This window comes from Pongo abelii, chromosome 15 (genome assembly GCF_028885655.2).
Source record: "Pongo abelii isolate AG06213 chromosome 15, NHGRI_mPonAbe1-v2.0_pri, whole genome shotgun sequence".
Taxonomy (NCBI): Eukaryota; Metazoa; Chordata; class Mammalia; order Primates; family Hominidae; genus Pongo; species Pongo abelii.
In genome coordinates, this window is record NC_072000.2 from 94,202,406 (window position 1) to 94,223,266 (window position 20,861).

Below are 20,861 nucleotides of genomic sequence, written 5' to 3' on the forward strand. Positions count from 1 at the left end.
TATCACGAGGTCAGGAGATAGAGACCACCCTGGCCGATGTGGTGAAACCCCGTCTCTACTAAAAATACAAAAAATTAGCCGAGCATGGTGGCGCTTGCCTGTAATCCCAACTACTCGGGAGGCTGAGACAGGAGAACCGCTTTAACCCAGGAGGCGGAGGTTGCAGTGAGCCGAGATTGCGCCACTGCACTCCAGCCTGGGCAACAGAGTGAGACTCTGTCTCAAAAAAAAAAACAAAAAACTTTTTGTTTAAACTTTTAAAGACTTATGAGTCTACTGCTTGAATTTGCAACCGCTTGAATTGCAACTGCTTGAATTTGCAACCGGCAACTGGATTTGCATATGTAATTTGATACTGACTGAGCCCCTTCTCCAGGCAAGGCACTGGGAGTGCAAGGAATTAGAAGGGAAGCCGCCTCCGGCAGAACTCTGCGGAAGACATTTGTGGGAAGGAGACTTGCAAAGCTGTTCGGGAAAGTAGGAAGGTGCATGGATGTCAGCGCAAAGGGCATGCTTAGAAGGTAGGCTCAAGAGTGCCCAATACTGCAAGGACTGAAGTACCCACGGATAGCAGCAAAGAGGTTCAGGGCAGTTTCAGCAGAGTTACTGGGGCAGAAATAAAATCACAGTGGACTGTAGAGAAGTGACTGCAGCTTAATGCAGAGCTTCAGACAGAGAAGATAATTGATGCAGTTAGGACCAGAGGAAGTAGAAAAGGGCAGAATCCAAAGCTATGGTGGAAGGATTTGTCTGGGGCTGGGGGATAGCGGAAATAGTACCCCTGCCATTGTGACCAGAATGAAGCGGTCAGTGTAGTGCTGAAGAAAGTTGGCCATCATCCTCCATCACCCTCATCCTTACCAACAGTGTATAGTAACTGCAGAGGGAAGCAGAAAGTAAAAGACATTATGCTTTGATGACTTCTATTTTCTTGGAGAAATAGGAGGCAAGGCCATTTGCTGAGAGTGACAGGGAAAATGGGGCAGGAGCCTGAGAAAAGTGGCAAAGGTTTGAAAGTGCTTCTGTGGAAACCAGAAAGAGCTGCCTGAGAGAACACAGCAGGATGCCTGGAGGCAGAGGCCCAGCATGTTTACACTGCTGATTGATACAGGCTGAGGTCCCTTATCTGAAATGCCTGGGACCAGAAGAGTTTCAGATTTCTGATTTTTTTCAGATTTTGGAATATCTGCATATACGTAATGAGATATCTTGGGATGGCACTCAAATGTAAAGACAAAATTCACTGATACTTTATAAACATATGTATAGCCTGAAGGTAATTTTATATAATATTTTCAATAATTTTGTTTATGAAACAAAGTTGTGACTGCAACCAGTCACATGAGGTCAGGTGTGGAATTTTGCACTTGTGGCGTCACATCAGCTCTCATAAAGTTTCAGATTTTGGAGCATTTTGGATTTCAGATTAGGGATGCTCAACGTGTGTGTGTGTGTGTGTGTGTGTGTGTGTGTGTGTGTGTGTGTGTGTGTGTGTGTGTGTGTGTGTGTGTGTGTGTGTGTGTGTGTGTGTGTGTGTGTGTGTGTGTGTGTGTGTGTGTGTGTGTGTGTGTGTGTGTGTGTGTGTGTGTGTGTGTGTGTGTGTGTGTGTGTGTGTGTTTCTTTTTTTTTGAGATGTTGTCTCACTCTGTCGCCCAGGCTGGAGTGCAGTGGAGTGATCTCGGCTCACTGCAACCTCCGCCTCCCGGATTCAAGCAATTCTCCCAGCTCAGTCTCCTGAGTAGCTGGGATTACAGGCGTCCACCACCACGCCCAGCTAATTTTTGTATTTTCAGTAGAGACAGGGTTTCAACCATGTTGGCCAAGCTGGTCTCAAACTCCTGACCTCAGGTGATCTGCCAGCCTCGGCCTCCCAAATTGTTGGGATTACAGGTGTGAGCCACTGCACCTGGCCTAACCTGTATATTTTTATTGCAGACACTCAACAACCTAAGCGTAAAGCAAGAAGATGGAGAGTCGAGTTGGCCCAGGGCTAAGATTTTGCTAGGCAGGAGTAACGGATAAACAAGGGTGCTAGGAAGTTGAGGGCATTGCTAGGAGTATGAGGGGCCATAGGCTCCAGGCTAGACAGGGAAAGAAGGGAGTACCACAAGAGGTTTACAGTCTGAGAAAACACAGATGGTCAAGGGACTGCAGGTCTTGATGAAAATCAAGTGTAATGGGCCCAGCATAAGACTCAGGACAGAGGGGACCCTGCCCTGGGCCCTGCATTTTAGAGGGCTAGGCTCAGTCTCATCTTTTGCTCTAGAGTCCTTCCATGGAGCAAGGACTCTATTGGACCAGCAGATATGCCCATCCAAAGCTCATACCCCTTACCTTTTACACCACATTCCAGGTACCTGGGACCCTAGAATTTCCTTCCAACACAGCCCTGAGGCTGCTTTTAGTATCTTTGCAGGCCTCTTCCTGAGGGTCTGCCCAGAGTGGTTGTTTGAAGGGGATGTGGATTAAGCATGGATGTTGGGGGCGGCGTGTCCACACAGTGTGTGAGGCTCTTCACCATCGGGAGCAGGGCTAGGGACCATAAATGTTCCACATGAACCTCCAGGAAATTGATGAATCCCAAATAAAACTCCTGCCTTTTAGCTCATTATTAATGTATATCTGTCAGGGTAGAAAGATAAAACAGATTTTATTTAATAGTTTACCTTGATTTATAATGTTTAAATATATAGACATGGCTGGGCACAGTGGCTCACACCTGTAATCCCAGCACTTTGGAAGGCTGAGGTGGGCAGATCACTTGAGGCTAGGAGCTCGAGACCAGCCCGGCCAACATGGTAAAACCTCGACTCTACTAAAAATACAAAAATTAGGCGGGTGTGATGGCGCACGTCTATAATCCCATCTACTTGGGAGGCTGAGGCAGGAGAATTGCTTGAACCCAGGAAGTGGAGGCTGCAGTGAGCCAAGATTGTGCCACTGCATTCCAGCCTGGGCGACAGAGTGATACACTTGCCTGAGAATCTGCACAGGTGAGGGGCGTGCCTGAATGATGGAGTCAGCTGCTAAGAGGCCAGAGGAGGGGTTATTAGACTTCTGGTCAACATGGCAGAGTAAACACTTGCTGAAAATCCTTAGGCCTCTGCAACATACAGAAATAACAGATACACTATTTATTTAAACCACATAAGCCTTATACTATTTATTCTCTATTTGCATATCCATCCAATCAATTTTCTGCCTTGCCCTGTGCCCTTCTCGGTCACATTATCTGGGCTCCCTTCCAGTTAGGTTTGGCCAACAGAAGTTCTAGCAAGAAATTGGAGTGTGGGAGAAGAGAGGATGGGATATTTCTTTCCTGTAGCCTCCCTGCTTCCTTCTGGTAATGGCTACTTTCCTCCAGATACAGCTTCTACCAGGCAGCCCCTTCTCAATAGCTCCAGCTCTCCTGGGCTCCTGTAATAACATTTCCTCCCTTGCCCTTTTAGAACCTGCTGTTCTTAGTCTCTGGGCACCTCAAACGACCTTGTTGTATGCTTTATTCCTGGTCTTATATCTGTAAATAGTCCCTTCGTTCAAATCTCTTGAATTTAGGTATCTGAATAATATTGTTTTCTGCTGGGGCCCTGACTGATAGAACCATTTTTAAAAACAAGAAAGAAAAGTCTCTGTGAATAAAAAAGGATAATAAACCCATGCTGGTAGTGATGTGTAAGACTATGGCCATTGTGAGATTGGAGGTAGGGGCAGGTGCTGAAAAGACATGGGGTCTGAGGTTTCTATATCTGCAAAGGGAAAAGAATATGAATGCTGAGCATGACTCCACATAAATCTAAGGGTGGAGTGGGGAGCTGTGGGGGTGATATCAGTTTCTTTTTTTTCAGTGAGGGTCAAGGCCCAAAATTACCTATGATTAGAGATGAAGATAAGACACCTATATATAACTAGGCTCTGAGTCTGCATTTCACATGGGCATAGAAATCACTTCCCTGCAGTAGGATTCCCAAGCTATGCCTAACTTATGAATTGTTTCAGAGCTGAGGAATTCATAGGCCTGGGGTTGAGACAATTCCCAAAGGAACCTTTATAGGGCAAATCTGTAGGGAAGTTAAGCTCTTAATTAAAGAAAATTACAAAAGGATATGCACCATGATTAAAAGCAGTTCAATGAATGGGGAGATTCATATCCAAGGAAATATGTACTACAGAACACTCTGAATAAAGACTTTAAAAATCCTCAGTCATAATAGAGATTACTAGCAAGATTGTAAAATCAGAAAGTTGTGAAATAAAAAGAGGTAGAAATGAAAAGGAACCAACTGAAAGTCCTAGAATGAAAAAATATATAATTAGCAGGATTGACAGAGCTGAAAAGAGATTTGATGAACTGGAACGTATAACTGTGGAAATCTCCCAATATGCAGTACAGAGAGATAAAAAGGAAAAAAAAACAAACAAACCCTGAAAGGAAAGTCAAAAAGACACAGAAGACACAAGGGAAAGTGCTAACATTAAACTTAAAGAAATTTCAGAAGGAGAGAAAATATTTAATGCTGCAAATATCAGATTAAGGGAGAAAAACAATAACAGCATTTCACATATGTAGAAAAATATTCAAAGAAACCCAACAGCTATTTATAATGGAAAAATTGAGCAGATTGGGAATACAAAAGCATTTTGCTTCCACCAAAACCCTACAGCAACATCATTCTAAATGGTGAGACTTTAGAAGCATTTCCTTAAAAAGGCTAAAAGCACATAAGGATGTCCACTATCATTTCTACTACCCAACATTATATCAGAGATCCTGACTCATAAAAAAGAGTTATTTCAATGTGGTATTTTAGATGATGTGTTTCCTGGTAATGATCCAGGGTATAGCTAAGGAAGCAGGCAGCTAAAGTAACACAGATAAATTCACTAGAATTGATGATGTGAAAGAAATGAAAATCTAAAGGACTGAGTAGTTTTGATGATGGCAGGGCTTTGAGTTTTGGGGGAGGCTATATGTGACATAGGTGACTACGAGGTTAGTGGACTGACATTATTATGGGCAGAGGACAAATCAGTCAGATAGCAGGATGATCAAAACAGTAGGGTCTACAACAGAGTGGGAAACAATGGACTCCGAACAGCATTGTGCTTCTGGAGCAGGATTCTCTCAACTGGGAAAAGCTCTCAGGGAAGAGTCAAATTTCAGTTAAGGCAAGAAGGCAGGTACAATGTTCTACCATCCAGTTAAGGACGTGGGTGTGTTTACTATGAAAAAAGGATTCCAGGAACGTCTTTCACAAGTCTGAGAGAGAAGGGTGGAGGCTGAGTCAGAACAAATAAAGAGCAAAGTAGAATGAGGATGGGACAACCAGAGAGAATGGAGGGGCTTCTTTTTCTAACAGAGTGGTCAGACTGTGAGCCTGGGGCATTAGCTGGTGTTGGGGATGGAGGTCTCTCTGTTAGTCTGCCACAGCCCAGATACTTACAGGAGGATCCATTATATGTGTTAAGAAATGGAACATGAGGTCTCTTTGGGGTCATGATGGGAAGAATAAAAACAAGAGGGAAACAAGTGAGGTGGTTTGGTAGGCAGCTTGTATTAGTCAATTCTCACACTGCTATAAAGAAATACCTGAGACTGGGTGATTTATAAAGACAATAGGTTTAATTGGCTTACAGTTCCACAGCCTATACAAGAAGCATGGTGGCTTCTGCTTCTGGGGAGGCCTCAGGAAACTTACAATCATGGTGGAATGCAAAAGGGGAGCCAGAACTTCACAGGGCCGGAGCAGGGGGAAGAGAGAGGAAGGGCGGAGGTGCTTCATATTCTTTAACAACCAGGTCTCGTGAGAACTCACTCACTATATAGTACCAAGGGGGGATGGTGCTAAACCGTTAGAAATTGCCCCCATGAACCATCACCTCCTACCAGGCCCCATCTCCAACATTGGGGATTACAATTGGATATGAGATTTGGGTGGGATATGAGATTTGGGCAGACCCAAACCTTATCACAGCTCAAATGGCCTGGTTGAGTCAAAAGGCAACAAAGTCAAGTCTGACCTCCAGATGAGATCCACTAGGCATTCCACATAGATTTGCCACTTAAAAGTGCCCTTGTACTATACTGTAGTCTACGCTTACACATATTCAACACAAGTATATTCAAATTTGTCAATATGAGAAATCTAGAAAAACTGCAATATGACATTAAAGCATGTTTCTAGAACAAACACCCATGTCTTAAATACAATAAATATTTAGTAGAGGGCTATAAACTTGGAATCTAGAAGTATTTTATAGACTAGGCTTATACTGAAGATACTTGAGATATTTTATTTTACAATTGCAATGAAGAAATTGTTTTGTACTTTGCATAATTAACCTTAGAGAAATAGATTTTGGACATCACTTAACTATCCCCCAAAAGCAATAATCTCCATTACATTTGCCTTATCATTTCCTCTGATGCAGAACACAGCATGTTCAAGTCTTAGGAGGCATCTCTTTCAGTAATGACCATTGAGGAACAAATATCAAAACAAGCAAGGATTGGCATCTGTCGGCCTATGAATCTGGAATGTTAATTATGTAAGACAAACATGATGTATTCAAGAAAATAGTACCCATTCATCCGCTTTTTTTCAAAATGGAAAAGCCTACATTTTATTTGTGGTTCTCTGCATTTTAAATAGGCAATTCAATGAAGCAATAAATGTGTTCATAATGAATAGATTTTTCTACATAGGGATCTCTTAATGGCAGTGGCGTAACTGAAGATTTAACCTGGTGAACATAAAAGTAAACAACAGAAACACATAAGAATAATTTGAATTGGTCAGAAAATGATGTTTTGGTTAAAAAGAATATTATTGTTGAGAATAAATTTTAGGTTGTGATAAAATGCATCATTGTGTAAAAAGATGAGACTGCTGTAATTAAGTTACCAATATCTAAAATAAGCTACAGCTCCCTGTACACACCTGTCTCCTCACAAAACTGCCATGCTTGGGCACTCTGGGGAGTCCCTCTGGCCTTCCAGTCTCCCGTGTCTTCTTCCTCACACTGCCTTGTGCTTTTTCTCCTTTAATCTAAATTCCCACTACTTTCCTCGTCCTGAACCTTTCCACTGAGTACCATGGAATTTCCATTTCCTAGTTAAACTATCATACATCCTCATCTGCCTCAGCTAATGCTCATTTCACCTCATGCCTTGATTGGAACTTGGTTCTTCGTTGGAGACATGGCTTCTCTCCATATTTTCCCCAGTCCTTTCACCGCCTGACTCTTCTGGAACACCCCATTCTAACGATTTCCCCTTCTCTCTTATGTCTTCAGCTTTCTCTCTCTACTGCCTCCTTCCCATTGAGTGAAAGTAATCTCAACCTCCCTCTCTCCCCATCCTTTCTCTCTCCCCTACCGCCTTAATCTTCCCTCCTCCTCAACTACTCTCTTCTTCCCCCCGCACCCCCAATCTGCTATCCCCTCTCCCTCACTCTTTAACTTACTGGAGCGTGCCATTCTACTGATATTGTTCTGGAAGCAGTCAATGACTCAACAACTACCTCCTCGTTACTAAGTCAAAAAGACCCTCTTAATCCTCCTTGTACTTCTTGGCAGTACTTGTCACTGCTGACCCCGCCCCCTCCTTTCTTCTTGACTCTATTCCCCTTGCCTCAGTGCCCACATAGTCTGGATTCTGTTACTTCTCTGGGCACTGTTTACTGTTTTTCAGGGACAGTTGCACACTCTCCTTTCTTTAATTATCCCTTAGATGTTGGTACCCCCAGGGTTGTCTCTTAGACAGTCTTCTCTTCTTATTCCAACCCTCTGAGCGTTCTCACTCAGCCCATGGCTTCAGTTACAGTTTCTGTGTTGACGGCTCTCTCCTCTGTGCCTCTAGTCCAGATGCTCTTTCTGAGCTTCAGAACAATGCATCGGAGTGCTGACCGGGCAGCTCCTCCTAGGTACCCTACAGGAACTCAAGTCAGATTCCTCTTCCTTCTCTCTAAACCTGCACCGCCTGTGTTCCCTCTGCTGGTGAACAGTATCATGACTCCCAGGTGCTGAACCTGAAACCTAGATTCAGTCTTGATGCCTATCCTTCCCTCTCTAGCCACACCCAACCATTTACCTAGTTCTGTAAACTTCTCCACACACCTCTCTCTTAAGTGTATGCATGTCTCTCCAACACTTCAGCCATATCCTAGTCCAGGTTCCATCAGCTCTCTGATTGCCACAATGACCCCTAGAGGGTCTCCCTTGCCTCTAGACATCCATTCCCTATGGCCAGAGGGATCTGTCTAAAATGTAATCTGGGCGGGGCGTGGTGGCTCACGCCTGTAATCCCAGCACTTTGGGAGGCCAAGGCAGGTGGATCACCTGAGTTCAGGAGTTTGAGACCAGCCTAGCCGACAGACTGAAACCTCTTCTCTACTAAAAATGCAAACATTAGCCAAGCATGGAATCCCAGCTACTCAGGAGGCTGAGGTGGAAGAATCGCTTGAACCCGGGAGGTGGAGGCTGCAGTGAGCCGAGATCATGCCACTGCACTCTAGCCTGGGCAACAGTGTGCCACACTGTCTCAAAAAATAAATATAATATAACACAATATAACATAATATAATATAATATAATATAATATAATATAATATAATATAATATCCCTCTCATGTCTTAAAACCTCCCAGTATCTTCCAGTTCCCCTCGGAGGAGGTCCTGCCTCCTGAACTCACACAGCCCTTCGTGATGTGGCTGCTGTCCTCTAGTTCAGCTTCTGTCACACCATCCCCCTTTACCCTGTGCTCAGGTTACACTCCTCTTATTTCTGCAGTGGAGCCATGATCTCTTCCATGGGGCCCTCTGCACATGAGTTTCCATATACCCAGAGGAATCACTCTGTTTTTGCCTGGATAACTCTTATTCATCCTTTAAGAATCAGCAGAGAGACATTAATTAGTCCTGGAAGTTTCTAAACAGGGTGAGGTGCTCCCATATCACCCTGCGCTTTTCCTATCACAGCACTTACCACACTTTATGGGACTTATCTATTTAGCTGTAGATGACTTAGCTCCACGGGCAAGGTCCACTCCTGTCTAGTACACAATGCTATCTCTACACCAGCCCAAGCCCACTATATAATATTCTCTATGTACCAGAATGGTGGTTCTCAAACTTTTTGGCTTCAGGATTTCTTTATACTCTTAAAAACTGAGAACTCTAGAAACTTCTGTTCATGTAGGTTATATCAACAATATTTACTATACTAGAAATGAATATTAAAACTGAGAAAAATTTAAAATATTAATTCATTTTAAAATAAGTTATTTGTGTTTTAACATAAACATATTTTTAAGAAAACTCATTTTGCAAAACAAAAGTAAGAAGAATATCATGATTTTACATTTTTGTAAGTCTTTTACATGTATTCCCTAATAAATTGTAGCTAGATTCTCTCCTGCTTCCGAATTTCCTTTGTAGAGATACGGCTGTAGTATATAAAGAAAAATATGGCCTCACATAGATTCATAGTTAAAAAGGGGAGGAGTATTTTCATAGTCTTTTCAGATGACTGTAGATACTCTTGTGCTACACTATAACTCAGTAAGTGGTATTTTCTTAAAGACTAGCTGCAGTGTAGAATTTGAAAACATATCAATTAACTTTTCATACTTTATTATGTTAACATATATTGGGGCATCTTATACTTGCAATGGATCTTTTATCTAAGCAAAATTCATGATTTTGTAACATCTTACACTGGTCATCAAAAAATATTTATTCACTGACTTAAACGGATCTTCTAAACGTTAGCACATTTCATTATACACTATAAAAACCATATTTAATATCACCACTGAACTCATCAGAAAAGCCTTCATGTATTGAGAAACTGTCAAGCTCACAGTGGTGAACAGAAGTTTCTCAAATTCTAAATTTCACTTGAAAGCTTGAATTTTATCATTGGCAACAAATACTGTCAGTTGTTTTCCTTGAAATGACAGGCTCACTCCGTTCAGTTTTGAGAAAATGTCGACCAAATACTAAAGGCTGAATAACAGTAGTTTGTCCGTCAGTCACTCTTTCAAATAAAAATGGTGTTCCAGTAAAATAGTGGCCACTTCTGATTTCAACTTAAACAATCATGAAATCCTTTTCCTGGAGACAATCTTTGTGCTTCAGTGTATTACAGAAATGCTGTATGGATACTTCCCAGAATATTAAAAAGATGTGCATTTGGGGATTGCGACAATAAAATTAATACTTTTTAATATTTCCTTCAAAATATTCTTAAGTGAGACTGACAATTGTTTTAAACTGTGAGGGCAAGGGGGTGATGAATACAATGATTATGACTATGGTTTTTGCTACTGTCTTCAGGCTAAAATTGAATGAAATAATTCATACAATTTTACTTACCATTGCTTTTGCACCATCAATGCAAATGTCAATGGTGCCTTAATATTGTGAAAACAGTTTTGACCTCACAGACCCCTGGCGGCCCTGGATCACATACAGAGAACTGCTGGGTGGATGAATGAATATATGGAAGGCCATCACTACCCAGCTTAGATGCCTGTGACAATGCTGCCTGGGGCACTGGCCCTATGTCTGAAATCCAAGCTAAGCAACTTCTGCATGGCTAACACTTCCCCCAACCTTCCTCACTCTCAGCCTTCCCAGTCACTTCCTCCCAGCCACATCTCCACACCTGATACCTGGTTTTGGCTCAATCCCTGGGTGTTAACACCTAGGCCTTAACAAAGACCTGGTTGGAACTCAATTTCCTGGCCTCATTTTTGTAATTCTTTCTGGGACTTGGCTTTGGGTATCAGCCCTCTGGCCTCAGGCCCCATGATCAGGAGTAAGGTAAACCCTCCTTGGTGTTGTTTCTGGAACACTATGAGGTAGACTGCCAGGGGGACTTCCAGCTCTGTATCTAGCACCATGGGTGTGTTGGAGGACGCAGTGAGGGGAGGGGGCGGGGTTATAAGGATTAGGTATTTGGTATAAATTGATATTGTTTAGGAATATATCTAACATTAAAAGTAAAAAAATCTGTTTTGTTGTTTTACACTTTGCATGATGAAGTGACATATTCTTTTACTCTTGCAAATAGGGGTTAAAAAGTCTTCATTTGGTTAATAAACATAAGCTAAAGAAATACCTAACGTATTACAGTTTTTAAATTATGTGCTCATCCATTTCTCTTCCATCAGTACTTTCTGAATATGCATCATGAGTTCATCCAAGTAAACGGATCATTTAAATATAAAAGTTAGAGTTAGGCATACCACAGGACAAGGTATCATTTTCTGAAAGTAGCTTTCAGTAAATAGCAAATTAATTTAGAAACAAATTAATATGATTTTCAAGGAGGTCTTAAAATTGAGTTACTCATTTTATCATTATAAAAGAAATGCTTTCTTCTCCTTGCATACTTCTTATATTACTTTCTAAGCATTCTTGAAATAAGGTTTCAAACTAAGATTTCGACGTCAGCACAACAACCTCCTTGCACTTTGAACAGCCAAGTGCCATCACAGTGATGTGTCTATGTGAAACAACCCTCTGGTATTTCCAAGAGTCAATAGTGGAATGAAACGGCTCTCATGCCATTCTTCAGCTCTCTTGTAAGGAGTGCCCAGAGGATTAACTTCTGCGGGGCTTTGGGAAGACATCTCATGCTGCCCCTGGCAGTGAAGGGCAATGTCTTAGGTGAGCAGTACTGTATGGGGTGATGGAATGCCCAAAGGACACTGTGATTCTGTGCTTTAGGGAGAAGCAGGCTGAAGACGGACAACGGGGAGACGGATGCGCAGTCAGGAGTCCTGGGTGGAGTGGTGCGTCTCTGGACAGGGGCCCCAGGGTGGCTGCTTTCCTCTTCCTTCACAAACAGGAATACACTAACCTCCAAAATGAGGCTGACTTAGGTCTCCCCAGCATCGACAGGCAGTTTTACAGAGTTAGTATCTCAAGTTCTAGACGCAAATTGCCCTGATTTGAACATTGGCTCCATCGTTTACAAGCTGAGTGACCTTGGGCAAAGGACTTAACCTCTCTAATCTTCAGAGTCCTCATCCATAAAATACACAGAGAAAGTGCACCTATCTTGCGGAGTTATAAGTGTATAAAGAGATAATCCACATAAAGTGCTTAGCACAGTGGCTAGCATGCAGTAAGTGCTTAACAAATGACAGCTATTAGTATTATTAGCATTATACTTCTGAAAGTGTAAGCTGTACATCCTCTGGAAGAAGAAGAAATGAACCCAGGACACTTCCCCTACCAATCTCAGGACGAACATACTAAGAAAAAGTTGAAGATTCTATCAGATTTCTTGGACACCAATGAAAGAACGTCACTAACCATGAAGAATGTTTCCATCATAATGGGGAAGGACCTCTTTAGACATAACATTTGGATTATTAACAAAGTATTATTAAAAAGATGTAGTCTTACTAGTTGGGAACTCAAAAGGATACCAGTGCAAGGTCTCAACCACGACTCCATGTTTAGTCCCTTCAGCTCTTCAATTCTGATGAATTCACCTTCACTCCGCTTCAAAAATTGATCTCTAATGGCAGGGCCAGGGACATCATCAGCTACCCAGGCTTCTCTGAACATGAATTGATCAATATCAAGAATACCATGCACAACTCCCTGTACTCACAACTCAATTCTTCATTTACTCCCAACTTCTCTTCAGCATCTTTGAGACTCCCAGGACATTGGCCCCTCTACATTCTCTAAGTCTATGAATGGCCTCCTGGTTTTAATTATTCTCTTCCTAGTCTGCAGCCTACGATGCCATGACTTTGGTCATACTGATGACTGTCTTTAGTTCTCTGCCTCCTTGATCTTCTATCACACCCAACCTAAAAAGCCCAATCTTGATGTCAATCCAGTCATAATTCTTCTACCAGGCTTTGGATCCCATCTCTCCTATCTAAGGAAGGGTCTTGCTTTTTTCAATCATATTCCTTTACTTCTACTATTTCTGCCCAACACATCTATGTCTTAAATATCCCCCTGGATTCCAAGTAGCTTATTTAGCACCTCATTCTTCAAAAGGAATTTATACCAGTTTTCTCCACTTCCTCATTACCAATTTACTTCTCAACCCAAAGCAATCTGGCCTTTGCCTTCCTTATCTTGCCCAAGCTGCTTTTGTTAAAATTATCAATCCTTTTTATATTGCCAAATCCAAATAACCTTTTTAAATTCTTACCCTTTTTGATCTCCTGGTGGCATCCAAAACTGCTAATCATCCCTTCTTTCTCTAAACTCTTACCTCACCTTCAAATTCAGTGTTGCCCAGAGTTGCATCCTTGCCTTCTGCTTTTCTGATTCTATAGATTCCTCCAGTGTTACCTCATTCAAACCTAAGACTTAAACCACTGAGAACACTCACAAACTGACACCATGTAGCTCAGATGTCTCTGCTGAGTGGAGGCCCATATGCACACTGGTTAAGAATGTAGACTCTAGGCTGGGTGTGGTGGGTCACGCCTGTAATCCCAGAATTTTGGGAGGCAGAGGCGGGTGGATTACCTGAAGTCAGGAGTTCAAGACCAGCCTGACCAACATGGGGAAACCCCATCTCTACTAAAAATAAAAATACAAAATTAGCCAGGCATGGTGGCACATGCCTGTAATTCCAGCTACTCAGGAGGCTGAGACAGGAGAATCGCTTGAACCTGGGAGGTGGAGGTTGCAGTGGGCTGAGATTCCACCATTACACTCCAGCCTGGGAAACAAGAGAGAAACTCTGTCTCACAAAAAACAAAAGAAAAGAAAAGAAAAGAAAAAAAAGAATGCTGACTCTAAATTCAGACAGACTTACCTTTCAAATTGTCTTTGCATTTACCAGCTGTCTGGCCTTGAGAAAGATACTTAACTTAAAACTCAGTCTTCTCAGGTTCAGAATGAGAGCAATCATATCACTATACAGTTCTTTGGAAGATTAAACAAAATAATGTACGTAAAGCACGTAGTTAACAATCAATAATGTTAGCTATTGTTGTTATTATAGGATTCTCTACCTAAGCTCTCCCAAAGTAACTCAAACTTTACATATTAAAATATCAACTGAATGCCCTCATGCTTCTCCTTTTATTGCAGTAATAATCATAATAGCTCTTTCAAGGATTAATTTCTATCACTATCCTGTAAGTTAAATATTAGTGACCCCATTTCACATATGAGGAAACTGAGGCTTAGAGAATTACTCTGCTTGAAATGGCAGAAAAATGGCAGTTAGGATTCAAATCTTGGTCCTCTGACTCCAAAGTTTATGATGTTTGGTACCGATATATGACTTCAGTGTTCAATTCCCAAGCCAAAACCCAGGACATTTATTTTGGACTTCTTCCCTCTCACTCAGCTACATCTAGTGGTGTGCTGCAGAACTGGGTCGAATGAAAAAAATCTCTGATTTGTAGCATTTGCTGATTTCAAGCTATGAAGGTGACATTATTGAAAAGATGGGCAGAAATGTCTTGAGAGCCTGCATAGGTCAACTCCAGCACAGCACTTGATCGAGTAAGCCCCCAAATCCTCTTAATTTGTATATAGATCATTTGGTTGAAAGCCATTTGCCAAAACCAACTTAGTCCAAATCAAGTTGGTGAAAGCAACACTGTGTTAAAACAATCTGGTTGAGGCTGGGCACAGTGGCTTACGCCTGTAATCCCAGCATTTTGGAAGGCCAAGGCGGGCGGATCACTTGAGGTCTGGAGTTCAAGACCAGCCTGGCCAACATGGTGAAACCCCGTTTCTACTAAAAATACAAAAATTATCTGGGCGTGGTGGCAAGCGCCTGTAGTCCCAACTACTCAGGAGGCTGAGGCAGGAGGATCGCTTGAACCTGGGAGGTGGGGGTTGCTATGAGTCGAGATGGCACCACTGCACTCCAGCCTGGGTGACACAGCGAGACTCTGTCTCAAGAAAAAATAAATAAATAAAAATGAAAATAAAGCATTCTGGTTGAAAAGGAATAACGTTCCTATCGGCTGCAGATTTTTTCTCTTTTTGTCTTTTTTTCCCTCTACTTTTTCCCTAAATAAATTTTGGCCAATTAGTCCCCTGGATATCCAACTGCAGGCTATTAGTTCCAATGTTTTAACCTTGTGAACCTCCACTCCCACTACCCTTCACCCTCCATGGTCCAGCTTTACTGTACATCCTTCGGTTCTCACAAATGTGATGGTTGCTTCACCTCTAGGCCTGTGCCCAGGCAGTACTTCAGCCTAGAATGTCTATCCCTCCACTCCACCATCTTTGCCTGGCTGACTCCTGTCCCTTCACTTTCAGTTTAGGCATCAGCCATGGGAAATTACTTGGAACAGACTAAATGTGAAACAATGGGAATTAGATTGGAAGAGTACAAATGTCCAACAATTGGCAGATTGTGTAAATGAACTGCACTGGTTTTCAAAACATAGATGGTGTAATCTATTTTGGTAGGGAAGAATGCACATCTACATGGAAAAGAATCTAAGAAGTTAGTGTCTAGGGGGTTTTGCAGTGGTTTTCTAAATGTGAGTGGGATTGTGGGAGGTTTCTTTGCTTGTCTGTAGCTTCCATAATAAGTATGCATTGCTTTTGTAATAATGAAATCTGTTTTTTTTTTATTTTGGTAAGATACTCTTATTGCTAAGATCTTGGTATTCCACCTGTTCATTATTATAATCAATTTTGGACAAGGATTACTGGCTGACTATTCGTTGGACAGAAAAAGAACCTAGAAAATAATGGAAAACAGGTCATATTTAAGAACACATAAGTCATCACATGTTGCACAAAAATGACCAGAAATGAAGAAACCAGATACCCAAGAGATTAACTTTCAACTGAAGTGTAATTTCAGCAGGATTAATGGGTTAACTAGATTATATTTAGCTAAATTCTATGCTATCATTAACTCTACCACCTTGAGAACTCTAGTGAATCTTTTATTTTCTCTGTGCCATTTCTCTTGTTCTCAGGTTAGGAAAGCAATCCAATCTCTTAGGGTACACAAGCCCCCTAATTACCATCAGAGCTCTACCTAGATCTTGGCATCTCTTCTGCCACATGTTCCTCTCCTCCCCACCACTACTAGACTACCCCCTGCCTCCCGGCGAGCCACGTGTTCTCTGCTGCAGTGATACAAATTTCACGTTCCTGAATGTGTCATGTGGTTTCAGTTCTCTAAGCTTCTGCACATACTATGTTCTCTGAAATGATTTTAGAACATATGGTCCTGCGCGCGCGCCCACACACACACACACACACACACACACACACACACACACACACAGTGATACGGTATAATTAATATTAGCACACCATGGAGTATTAATATTAATCCTACCTGCCTTATAGACACCATGTGTCTTCCTTACCTTGGCATTCTGAATGTTTCTAGACTGTGCGACCCAAAGTGTGGTCTGCTCACCAGTAATATCATATGGGAGCTTGTTAGATGCTAATTTTAGGTCCTACCACAATATCTACCGAATCAGAAACTCTGAGGATGGAGCCCAGGAGGGACATTTTAAAGGCCTTCCAGGTGATTCTTATGCACATAAAGTTTGAGAGGCGCTGCTCTGCATAATTGTTAACATTGCCTGGATGAATTAATAGATGATTAAAAACTTGGGAAACTCCTTTACATTTGTTTTAAACCTACCTCCATTCTAAGCCCTTGCTTTTGTATGTGTAAGTCCAGATATGTATGTATGTGTGTGTATATGAATTAATGAATCAATAACCAATCTTGTCAAAATGTCCAGTGAAATTTTACTTAATTATTTGATCACTGTAGGACATTTAACTTTCTCCTCTAAAAAGGGAAAAGAGGAAGTTAATAGAGGATTTCACGCTACAGGGCCTCATTTATTATTAGTTGGTTAGTGGCTTCTTGGGATTCTGTAAGCTAAATCTGTATTATAATTCCTAATTTTGGAAGGAGAAACTGAGCCCTAGGAAGTTAAACACTCAGTATCTTGCCTAGGACCACACAGCAATTTAGTGGGAGGCCTAGGCCCAGGCTGAACAGACTCAGAATTCCAATTTGTTGCTCATCCACTGAGCCAACAGTGTTCCTCTACCTTTAGTTATATTATAGGAATTAACTTACTAGAGAGCCCGTGGAAGGTTACAGTAAACACTTTATTTTGTGGTCAGGTAATTAAATGTGTAAAGGTCCCTTACCCTCTATCCAGCCATTACCTATAGGACATTCCTATTTGGCCAGAAGTGATTTGTTGGCTTTGTAATATAGGCAGCCTTTGTACATCTCCCTCTGTAGCTGCTGAAATCTTGGCTTGCACCCAAATGCCCCACTTGGGTTTTGTTCAGAAAAGATTTCCTCCAGCTGCTTTATTTGTTCCACGATTACATGTATGAGCTTCCAGAATGTATAAGATCACAAGTCAAATGAAAGGCTTCAGCTCCCAGTTCACATAAAGAGATAAAATTTGAAACCAAGGAAACAACAAAACTTGGCTAAATGAAGGGCTAAGCATAAATGAGGCTGAATAGTATTCCTGCTAAAAGGTCAGCACATGCTAAAATGCTCAAGGAAAACAGACACTATAGGGTAATCATAGGATCTTTGTGCTATATTTATGGTCACACTGGCAAAGGGATTCAGACTTCCCCTTTAGCACTGACAATTTGGGGCAAAGCAAGCTGAGAGAAACGAAAAGCAAATTTGGATCTAACAATAAACAAAACAACCATATAAACAGGGCTCCTGTTTTAAGAATTGGAAGACTATATCCCAAAATGAAATTTAGACATCCTGGAGATTGGCCATCACTCAAGTCAGGAGGCTTGGGATCATCATAAAGAGATGCGGGTCTAAGGCAAAAGGCTAAAGTAAAAGGAAGAGGGATAGCAGTTATTTGCAGCAGATGGAAGCGTCACCAAAGAACACGCAGAGAGAGACCTACAGGTCATAGCGCACGAAAGGAAGTGACCTCTAGTACAAAAATGGAGAATTTGCCAAAGGATACCAATGAATGCCAAAGGATACCAATGAATGCCAAAAGAGTCTTTGGAAATTTAAAAAGAAAACCTGAAGTTGGTTCCATGAATCTCAAAATAAATACTGGAAAATACTTAGGAGTGGACAGAGGCTCTAACATCAGTTGTGCTTCCAACACATCACACATGTTTATTTGCTGTGATTAAGTTTACAGGATTCAGGAGAACGCAGTCTTGTTGTATCATAGATGGGACAACTGTCATATGCAAAGAAGATCAAATACAATGAGACCTTCAGAAGATTATGCATAAGCTGTGAAGATACTCTTATTTGAAGCAATCTGGACCAGAAGTTAATCAGTTAATCTTTAAAAGTCTGTTATAAAGGGAAAACCACACACAAAATGGAGACACACTGTTGTGGATGCTGTAGTGTACCACTCAGATCCCCCAGCTGCTGGAGTGTTACCTGCTGATTGTTCTCAGCTAAGAACCTCCTGAGACTCACGCTCAGCCAAAGAAGTTTGCCTTGTTCGAGGTTATGCCCCTCCCCTGGGAAGCAGCCCACATCCAAGGTCTGATCAACACAGGAGGACAAGTTCCAATGGCCTCAATCTCCATCTGTGAGTCTGTTCCCCAGGAGCCCGGCCCAAGACACGTACATAAGTTAAATGTTTCATTTTAAACTTAAAATAAGTTTCCTATCTTGGTTTCCTGAAATTATGAAAACTTTACAACCACTGGGAAACAATCTCAATGTGGACTCTTCCTAGATGTTTTATTCCTCGCACACCTCAATCTTTAACAGCTATTTTACCCGCAGCTAATGTGACATATTTTTAAAAGCTTTAACTGTATTAAAATATACATAACATTTACCACCTTAGCCATTTTTAAGTCCAGTCACATTGTTGTGCAACAATCGTGCAACCCACCCATCTCCTGTCCCCTGTCCCTTGTCCCCATCCAGAACTCTCCTCATCTTGGAAAATGGAAACTCTGTACCCATTAAACCCCAACTCGACATTCCTACCTTCTCTCCAGCCCCTGGCAACCACCACTCTCCTTTCAGTCTCTACAAATCTACAGGTACCTTAATGAGTAATATTTCGTTAAGTCTTCCCATAGCCTTCAAAGTTCATTTTCAGGAAAAAGCTGCTGTCTTTTTGTACTTTTACATTCCATCTGTTTGCCTGATATTTAATTAAATTACATAATTACAATAACAAGTTCAACTGGCACAAATAGGCTTGGGAACAAACACAAGCAACAAATAACATAAACAGGTTTGGCAGCAAATAAACTCAGCTAATTGGAGTAGAAGTGCCTGAGCATACTAGAGAGAAGCCAGTTACAGTTCACCACGTTGCGGGCATTCACTGGACTGCTCGGCATAGGGTCTGGAAGCTTCCTTTAATCTGATGAATTGGTTAAGAAAGCTTCCTCTACTATATAAAAATATATATTGTTAGCATTTATTGAGTACCTACTATGTGCCAGGCATTGTGCTATGCACGTAACTTGCATTATGTCACTGAATGCCCATAATCCTGTGAGGTGAATATTACCATCATTCTCATTTCATGCACCAAGAAGCCTAGGCACAGAGAGGCACCTAAGCAACTTACCCAAAGTCACACCACTAGGAAATGGCGAGGCTGAGATTTTCAAGGCAACGTGATTCCAAAGCCTGTCCTCACTTCATCTGCCACACTGGCTCTTAAAATGAATATTAAATAAAAGGGATACCAAGAATAAAAATACAGAAGTGATCCTTTGTTTTCTATGGCATCATACAAAATGACAAAATATGTTACATCCAATTTCTTTAAAAGACGGTAATTTAACAAACAAGGGTGTACTTACATCCTCACAACAAAAGAATGTAGGTAGTACAATCCGCAATTGTTATTTGTTTACATAGGAATGATTTCAGATAATTAAAGACAGAAGAGTTAGGCAATATTTGTAAGGAAAGAACTGAAGTCAGACATCTTAATTATGCTCTCAGATTAGCACAAGAAAGAGAATAAGCTACAAATGAAAAAATGGAAAGTTTATAGACTATAATAACAGCTAAATGTGTTACATCTCAGGACAACTCTTTGAATCAAAGAGAGAGAGAGAGACAGCAAGAGTGCCAGCACATCTAAAATGATTCAGTCAGATAGCAAGTGCTTAATTAGAGAGGTCTCATTACAACCATCTGTATCAACACCCATATGGAAAAAGCCAAACTATGGTTTTAGTAGAGGTATTTCCCCCGAGAAGATAAGCATGAATTTGTGGTTGTCTCTCAAAAAAAAAAAAAAAATGACATCTCAAAGCAGATACAAACACATTTTTTTTAAAGAGGCATTTAAGATTGCCAAATCCTAATGAGTAAAAGCAAGCTCCATGTAATGGCCCATAGGAGAGCTGGGCAGAGAGAGGGGCCCGCATCCTACATACACGGCAATGTGGTAGCTCCTCTCCACATCCACTAGCAAGAGACTGCCCATTGCTCCCCTCCTCATTCAGAATACTAAGCTATAAAGACAGCAGCAGAGATTCCCAACAAAGCCGCACACAGCCAAGAAAGTCCTCTGCAGCAGTTGGCTGTTCTCAGTATCGGCAATCCATGAACTGGACATCATCAGATACATCCCTGTGATCCAGCTGTCTCCCAGATGTCCCCAGACAGTTGCTCTTTCATGGAGCCATCTAACCTCAATGCACATTTCTTGATAAAATATCTTCCCTAATTGTCCAAAAGACGCCTTAAATACTTGAATACACAGCCCAAATTGCCCCCATAGTGAACCCCACACCTGCTCCTCCTCCCCTGTCCCCTGCCATACTGAATGGAGCTACCATTCACTCAGGCTCCCAGGCCTCTTCAACTTTTCCATGTCCATCCACTGTGCATCCTGTCACCACGATCCTGTAGA

The 20,861-nt window shown here is 41.6% G+C and overlaps 1 protein-coding gene across 14 annotated transcripts in view; it reads right to left on the bottom strand.

Annotated features, from left to right (window-relative positions):
• Positions 1-20,861, bottom strand: part of EFCAB11 (EF-hand calcium binding domain 11) — a 165,753-nt gene that overhangs the window by 45,555 nt on the left and 99,337 nt on the right. For 2 of the 14 annotated variants that reach the window (XM_054530385.2, XM_054530386.2), the window contains exon 6: positions 1,617-3,103. The exons of 8 other annotated variants lie outside the window; for them this stretch is intronic. In XM_054530385.2, the coding sequence (XP_054386360.2) occupies positions 2,758-3,103 (346 nt within the window). In that variant the 3' untranslated portion in view covers positions 1,617-2,757. Of the gene's footprint in view, positions 1-1,616; positions 3,104-8,629; positions 8,884-19,559; positions 19,651-20,263; positions 20,855-20,861 lie in introns of those variants that run through there. 4 more of the 14 variants (XM_024232079.3, XM_054530390.2, XM_054530394.2 and 1 more) reach the window with 4 other exon arrangements.